Source organism: Pygocentrus nattereri, chromosome 12 (assembly GCF_015220715.1).
Source record: "Pygocentrus nattereri isolate fPygNat1 chromosome 12, fPygNat1.pri, whole genome shotgun sequence".
Classification (NCBI taxonomy): Eukaryota; Metazoa; Chordata; class Actinopteri; order Characiformes; family Serrasalmidae; genus Pygocentrus; species Pygocentrus nattereri.
The window spans coordinates 36731612-36740477 of NC_051222.1; the positions used below are offsets into that span (position 1 = coordinate 36731612).

General features: G+C 40.0%; 1 protein-coding gene across 1 annotated transcript; it reads left to right on the top strand.

Moving 5' to 3' along the window:
- The first annotated feature begins 3690 nt into the window (after positions 1 to 3690).
- On the top strand, positions 3691 to 7919 carry LOC119264728 (CMRF35-like molecule 8). The gene is made up of 7 exons (XM_037543465.1): positions 3691 to 4001; positions 4702 to 5040; positions 5245 to 5364; positions 5469 to 5561; positions 5676 to 5783; positions 6845 to 6891; positions 7093 to 7919. The coding sequence occupies exons 1-7, from the start codon at positions 3704 to 3706 to the stop codon at positions 7423 to 7425; spliced, it is 1338 nt and encodes a 445-aa protein (XP_037399362.1). The 5' UTR covers positions 3691 to 3703; the 3' UTR covers positions 7426 to 7919.
- The last annotated feature ends 947 nt before the right edge of the window (positions 7920 to 8866 follow it).

Genomic DNA, 8866 nt, shown 5'->3' on the forward strand with positions numbered 1-8866 from the left:
ATACATTCCTCTCCTGTGGCTTTATTCCAAAATCCCTAATAACACTTCAAAGCAGATTAAGAAACATGCATTGTGTGCAGTCTTTACAGTACTTTAAAGACTGTGCTGGGATCGAGGGCTCCAGAATAACCGAGGATGTCTTTCGAGTCAAGTCAATCCAAAGTTTATTGATATAGCAGTTTTTACAGATGTTGTTACAAAACAGCTTTACAGAAAAAAAAATCTGGATCTGAGCCCCCAAGAACAAGCCCCCAGACGAGTAACAGCCAAATCCTGCTGTTACTACAATCTACTCTACAGCAGACGGACCTACTGATGAACCGATCTATTCCACTATCGATGAGCCCACTAACTCAACCTCAACCATATACTGTACAACATCCCTGCCTCAGCAAAGCCTGAGCAATCCAATCAACCCTGCTGTTGACCTCTCAAACAACCAAACCAACCCTGCTGTTGACCTCTCAAACAACCCAACCAGCCCTGCTGCTGACCTCTCAAACAACCCAACCAACTCCGCTCCTGACCTCTCAAACAACCCAACCAACTCCGCTGCTGACCTCTCAAACAACCCAACCAACCCTGCTGCTGACCTCTCAAACAACCTAACCAACCCTGCTGTTGACCTCTCAAACAACCCAACCAACCCTGCTGCTGAATTCTAAAACAACCCAACCAACCCTGCTGCTGACCTCTCAAACAACCCAACCAACTCCGCTAATGACCTCTCAAACAACCCAACCAACCCTACTGCCGACCTCTCAAAGAACCCAACCAACTCCACTGCTGACCTCTCAAACAACCCAACCAACCTGTAACGGTGAGGAGTGATGTGTCATTTATATACTGCACACAGTTCCTTTGGAGGTTAAATGGTTAATAAACAGGATTGATATTTAACTTGTTCAGTGCTTTGTTTTGGCTACATTTCCATACATCAGTTCAAATCTACAGTTATGAAATACACTCACTGGCTGCTCACCAGCTAAAATATAGGGTTTACATGATTTGCATATCATTACATTCTCTTTTTATTTACATTTTGCACAGCATCCCAACTTTTGAAAACAGGGCTGCATTTAATAATGAATGACTCTTAATACCTTATTAGTTCATTATTAGTCAGTTGTAAAAGAAGAGCTAAGGTGTCTTATAAACTAATGTTATTATAAATTAATTGATTAAGCTCTTTATTTGTATTTGTAGTACATATAAAATACAGCAAGCATCGCTCATCACTCTAGATGGCAGGAGAGACATTCTGACACAGACCAGTACATACTCAGACTCATACACTCACCGGCCACTTTATTAGGTACTAGTAAAAGGTTGGACCCCCTTTTGCCTTCAGAACTGTCTTAATTCTTCATGGCAGACTTTCAACAAGGTCTCCTCAGAGATTCTGGTAGGTTATTTGAGTTCCTGTTGTCTTTCTATCATCTGGAACCAGTCTGCCCATTCTCCTCTGACCTCTCACATCAACAAGGCATTTTCGTCCACACAACTGACCGCTCACTGGATATTTCCTCTTTTTTGGACCGTTCTCTGTAAACCATAGAGATGGTTATGCGTGAAAATCCCAGTAGATCAGCAGTTTCTGAAATACTCAGACCAGCCCGTCTGGCACCAACAACCACGCCACGTTCAAAGTCCCTTAAATCCCCTTTCTTCCCCGTTCTGATGCTTGGTCTGCACTTCAGCAAGTTGTCTTGACCACCTCTACATGCCTAAATGCAATGAGTTGCTGCCATGTGATTGGCTGATTAGCTAATAAAGTGGCTGGTGAGTTTAGAAAACATATTGCTGAGCTTCTTTACAGTAGGTAATATATTTCTCTCCTGTGGATTTATTCAAAAATCCCTAATAACACTTCAAAGCAGATTAAGAAACATGCACTGTGTAGAGTCCTTACAGTACTTTAAAGACTGTGCTGGGATCGAGGGCTCCAGAATAGGTGAGGATGACTTTCAAGTCAAGTCAAGTCAATTCAAAGTTTATTGATATAGCAATTTTTACAGATGTTGCTACAAAGCAGCTTTACAGAAAAAGAAACTATATCTGGATCTGAGCCCCCGTGAGCAAGCACCCTATTTAGATCCGTGTGCTTTTTAACACAGCAAATAAAAATCAGAATCTACGGTTCTCAATACTCCCTCTCTCCATGTGGTGAGCATATCTAGGAACAAACACCAGAACACAACCATCTTGTATACAACCTCCCAGTGAGCACCCGAGTACAGCATTAGCTTAGCAACACTAACACTACCGCCACACTCCTCACATTGTCAAATGAGGAGAGGACAGACAGGGTCAACAAACAACGAAACCAGGCTCTACACCTGGAAATGCATAGAAGTTGTCAGTGGTCATGAAGGGTTTTGCGATTTGGAGAGCTCTTATGAGCTAAACATTCAGTGATGGCAAACTTAGTTCATGGTTCATAGAGACCAGATGACTAATAAACTAATTTGACGGATAGTCAAACATTGTTAGCTGATGTTGCTTTAACATGCAAATGATATACAAGCACACAGATCCAATGTCACAATGGCATTTTATTATTGAGTCAACAGGAATTTACAAACAATGTGAACCTACATTGATACAAACAGTTGACTAAAATCAGTTTTGTGACTGGCTAAGGATCCCAGTTGGTTTTGCCTCCTGGTTGCATGCACATCCAATACTGTTTGTAAACAGGAAATCCATCAATTACTAAAAACTTTGAATATGGGGTTTCCCCTGTGTTCATTACTTCCTGCATCAAAATCAAAATACTTACAGAGTTGAAGTAAAATTTCAAAATACCAAAAGACTTATTGCTATTGTAGGTCTTCTCTGTAAAAAGCCGTTACTGAGATTACTGGGAAGGTTTCAGTGAGTTTCCACAGCAGTTCTGCCTCCATTGAGTCTGTATGAGTGAGTTTGGAGAGCAGATCTGTGTCGTTACGAGTTTTGATCATGTTTAGACTGAGGACACCAGGCCGAGTGGTCATTCCTACTGCAGTACAGTTCAGCTGTCTTTCTATGTGCTGCACTCTAGATGGCACTAGTGAGTCCTTTTTCAGACCAGCTCATAAATGACATCACAGCACTGCTGTCCTGCATTAGAAATACACATATAACACATATATTTAGACGTGAGTTGAGGGCCTCATCAGAGAACTTTCAAGAAATGGAAGTCAAATAATGAAGAATGAGTTACAACAGCACAAAGCAGGAATGGATTCTGGCAAACTCTGTAGTTTGTCACACAATCACTGGACAAACAAAGCAAAACAAAGTGATCAACAAGACTATTTGGCAGGCACTATTTCACAGTTCAGTGCAATTGACTGTCTCATGTTGCTTTTACGCCTCACTCTTAATGCAGGCGGAGAGGAAGCTGTTCATGCTTTTTTGATTGGGTGCTAAAAGGAAATGGGCGGGTTTAGTGTGCTGGGTAGTTGAACCACAACAGAAGAATAGATTCAGACACAGTTCAGACAGAGAAACATATCTAATATGAATTGATGTGGAGCCAGAGTTAATATGGATGAAGCTGGAATGACTGAGAAGATCCTCCTCACCTTCACCCTCTACCTGATTTCAGGTAAGGAGATGCTCTTCTAAATAATCAGCACTATCAGCAGCGTCAAATGAAGCCTTTAGTCAGATGGACATGTGTCCTCTTTTAGTAGGCGGAGGAGAATCAGAGAGAGTGATGGGATATTCAGGAGGAGGAGTCCTCATCAAGTGTAGTTATGAGAGAAGATACACATCAAACCCAAAATACCTCTGTAAGGGTCCATGGTCAAACTGTGGTGACCAGATCAAGACAGGAAATAAAAATGAGTGGATAAACAGTGGAAGATTCTCACTGTTTGACGACACCAGAGCTGCACAGTTCTGGGTTGTCATCAGGGAGCTCACTGTAGAGGATTCTGGAACGTACCAGTGTGCAGTTGATATAAGTTGGCAGAAAGACGTCTACACACCAGTGCAACTGAATGTAGAGGAAGGTGCGTATCTCCCACCACAGCATTTGTTTATTACCTTAAACTTCCTGTATTATTATTATCAGCATCATCAGCTACAGAAAGGATGAGTGTACAACTTCCCACAAAGGACAAAGAACAGAAACTAATTTCCATACAGCTCTTTAGGACAATGCCTGCTTATTTTAATTGTGGTCTCACAAAGTCTCTTTTCAGAGACTCCTTTCTAGACCTTCTCATCTCTGATTGGGCAAATTTTCTTTAACCCCAGCTGTGGAAATGCACCGATATACCTGGTGGTGATGGCATGATTGACAGATTTTATGTATAGTATTTAGCATTTGTCAAATGTACTTTTTTGCCATGTTAGCAGATGTCTATCCTAATGTTTCCAAATTCTTCCATATTTCAAAGATTAATAGCATCCAATTTTCACTTCTCAAGTACATTTAAAAGTTCTTTTTATTATTTTCAAAGTTATTTATCCCCGTCTGCGTGGACATCTACACATGCTTTAACTCTACCTCCTTTTCCTCTCAAAATACATTGAGAAGAAGAGTGTGGCCTCCAGAGAATATGCATAAGAAGGAGTCATAATGAAGTTCAGACGAGAGCTGGTAAAAATTTAAATGCAAATATGCCTGTGAAGCCAGAACAAATCGGCGATAGTGTAAACTGTGAAGGTGAGTGTAAGAGTTTTAATCTGATTGTTTATGACTGACAGATCTGTCCTACAAGAAGAACATCAGTGTGACTGGCCATGTAGGGGGAAGTGTGAACATCAGCTGCAAATACCCACAATCCCACAGCAGTGACCCCAAGTTTCTCTGTAGGAGAGTGGGCACTGCTGACTGTAGTTATGAAACATCAGTTAAAGAGAGCAGAAGATGGAGAAATGAGGGGAAACTGTATCTACATGATGATGGAAAGCAGGTCTTCACTGTGGTCATCAACCGTCTGACTGAGGGAGACTCTGGTGAATACTGGTGTGGAGCTGAATCAGACTGGACATCTGACCATGGATACAAGGTTTTTATCACCCAGATCAACCTCAGAGTTACTGGTGGGTAGATATGAATTAAATTCATCTGTTCACATTCAGACAGTTTCTTACACATAAGACAACTGTAATATAATAAATAAATAATTATTTTAAATGTGAAAGATGTTATAATTTTTAATGCATACGTTTTTAAATGAATACAGGCAGCCTAATGCTAATATAACATGTCATCTAAAAAGCCTTACCTTTCATTTCCATCAACAGAACCAACAACACCACCATCATCCTCAACATCACGATCAAGGTCAACTCCACAGAGCACAAAAAGAGCATCCTCTACAGCATCTACAACTACAATGAGATCCTCATTCAAGTCTTCAACAGGTATAATATCCATACTGTAAATGTCCTGGTAAACTGTGGTCAATAAGCAATAATGGCATCAGACACACAGATAATATGGACAAACTGACGTTTCCTTCCTTCAGCTGCAGATATTCTACCACAGAAAGGTTCACAGACCACTAAAACAACAGTATCCTCAACGTTTGAACCCACGTTATCTCAATTTTCTGCGATAGGTATTAACACTTCACATCCAGTACACACATTCACATACGGTCATTTTGGTCACTTTAGAATGGTCAGATTATTGTTTGTGATCGTTTTTTATGGCTCTGTTTCTCCACCTCCAGCATTCCCAGTTTCCTCTGTGGTCACTGGTGTGCCTGTGATTCTGCTGCTGCTTTTGATTGGACTCTTATTCTTCATAGTGACTCTTAGAAAGAGAAACAAGACTCGAGGTACCACCACACACAGAAACATACAGATACATAAAATAGTAACTGAGATGATTGGGTACAGAAGTAATAAGTTAAGTGATACTTTTTTAATCCCACAAACGGGGAAATTCCACCTCCGCATTTAACCCATCCATGAAGTGAAACACCACATACACACTAGTGAGCACACACCCTATCCACGGCACCCGGGGAGCAGTTGGAGGTTAGGTGTCTTGCTCAAGGACACCTCAGTCATAGATTGTCGGTGCTGGGGATCGAAACGGCAACCTTCCGGTCACAGGGCCAGATCCCTAACCTCCAGCCCACGACTGCCCCCAATAAGTAATTAGAGTAGAAAGTAGAAGTAATAATTAACAATTAACAACAGTTATTACCCCAACATTTTGAGTAATTACCCCAACACTAGAGCTATTTATACGAACGTTAATGCTATTACACTGAGCCTTTGCAACTCTCTGTTTGTGGGGATTTGTATTGATTTTGTGCTTTTTTTTGTGTTTCATGTCTGCATTTCAGTAACTTTACCAGATTTTCTCTCCCATAACGAAGTAAATATATGACCTGGTTACCATGATGTGATTGTTGCTCAATTTCCTTGTTCCTACCAGTCTATCAATATTGTTGTCATCGAGTAACAATAAAGAGTAGTCCATTATAACCACGAGGGCGCTGCACTGAATTGTTGAAAGTAACCTCTAAAATCGCAAATATTTCGGAATAGGTTGTTCAACATCAATATGTGTCATGAGGCGGCGGGCTACTCTTAAATAGTGCAAAGACCACCCAGGTGGGTGAGCCCAGCATTGATCAGTAAATACGTTCAGTAGACAAAAAAAATAGGCCTCAGTGGAGTAACAGTAGCTGCCCTCTGCTGGCTACAAAAGAAAATGCATCAAAACAAATCAGTAATCAATGCTGTGTGATATGAATTACTTGGAAAATGAATTTGTGACTTATTTTTCAAGCAATTGATATCATACAGTATACAATATATTTGATATAAAGCATACTTTTTTTGTACGAATGATGTGAAATAATGGATTTTTGTTCTTCTGATCCAGCCTCAAACCAAAGCCAATTGCTCAAAGGCTCCCCAAATGACCAGAAGGTGAGTCAAGATTCTATTTCAAAGCAGTTACTCATTGGAACAGACACACTAATGAGTTTTTTTTTAACAATTAATTGTTAATAACACAAAATAATGGAAAACTGAATGTCAGTCTAACTGCTCAAAATAGTTCAGTTCACTTGAAATACATTTAACCAGCTGTAATCGCTTTATTGTTGTTATTCTTATCTCTGTCCGTAGGTTCCTCTTCCTGTCTATGAGGAGATTAAAGACAATAGACACCTTGCTGCTTCAGATACTGGAGTTTTCACAGTCTACTCTACTGCCCAACTACCCACAAACCCCTCATATCCTCCTCAAACTGATTACGATAATATCCATTTACCCCCAAACCCCTCAGAACTGTCCAAAACTGTTTATGATAATGTCAGGTTACGTGAAAGCTGTGATTTCTCACAGACTGTTTATTCCACTGCTCAGTCACCATCAAACTCTCCTGACCAGAACATCTACTCCACAGCTCAGTTACCCACAATTGTCTCTGATTCCTCATCAAGTGCCAGTCAGCACTGAGCTGGAAACTACACTGAAGGTCCCACTTACTCAACAGTGAATCCCAGCAAGAAAACCGATCAGTTCTACTGATGCTGTTACCATGGCAACCTTCAACAAGAGAACGACATATGTGACTATGATACTGTTAAACATGTGAACTTGTATTCTCATCCATTCACACCAAAATATGACAGTTTGTTTCCTTTCAAACAAAAAGACTTTTACTTCCAGATGTGTGTAAATAAGTTATGATTTGTTGTGGTTTATATGATACCTGACGTTTATAGATGAGAAAAGAACCTTCAGCTTTGTTTGGCGTGATGACTAGTAATATTTTTCTAAGAGGCCTGCTGTTTAAACATGCATTTTGTTTCTTTGTATGTACGTGATAAACTATTTCTGAAGAAAAGTTTCCCATGTGTTCATTGTTTTCCCATTTAAAGGTTGCACATCTATCCAGATTTGCAATAATTACTACAATATATAAATAAAATGAAAGTTTATACTGACAACAGTCCCTTGGATTTCCAGTAGTTAATAATGTAAAGTGATGTTTAACCCATTTTGTGTGTTATTTTCATGCGTCAGTCCACAGGCCATGGTAGTTAAAATATATAAAACATTTATCTTGCATTGAGTTTCTGTAAAGTATGTAAAAAGAGTATCTTTTGAAAGGCAAGTATTATAGTCGTTGATTCAAATATACTTAGTAACACTTAGAAACAGAAAAGGAATTAGGTAATGTGCAAAATTAGATTTGGTCTACCAGACTCCGTCGCTGACCAATTGGATTCAGTTTACCAGACGCCTCCACTCAACAATCGGATTCAGTTTACCAGACGCCTCCACTCAACAATCGGATTCAGTTTACCAGACGCCTCCACTCATCAATCGGATTCAGTTTACCAGACGCCTCCACTCAACAATCGGATTCAGTCTACCAGACGCCTCCACTCACCAATCGGATTCAGTCTACCAGACGCCTCCACTCAACAATCGGATTCAGTCTACCAGACGCCTCCACTCAACAATCGGATTCAGTCTACCAGACTCCACTCACCAAGCCTATGTGTGTTATAAAGTAATACACATATATAAAATAAAGCCAAATAACTCCATATAACAGAATTTATTATTAGTTCATTTAAAAGTAAAGTTTAACAGGCATCTATAACCCTATTTCTGTTATAAATTGTTGTCCCTCTTTCATCACATTTGAGAACACAGTCAACATTGCTCAGTCCTGCAGTTACATGCATTGTGCTCTAGATGGCAGCAGAGGCCTTTTGACACAGACCAGCACAGGTTTCAATGACATGAACACGAATATTAAACAGTGGAGTCATACATATTCATTCATTAACAGCAAATATAGAGAAGCCAGAGGAAAATGCTATCGATCAAATGCTGGTCTTTGGCGGCTCAAACGACTTAGGTGATATTCCTAAAATTATTCAGG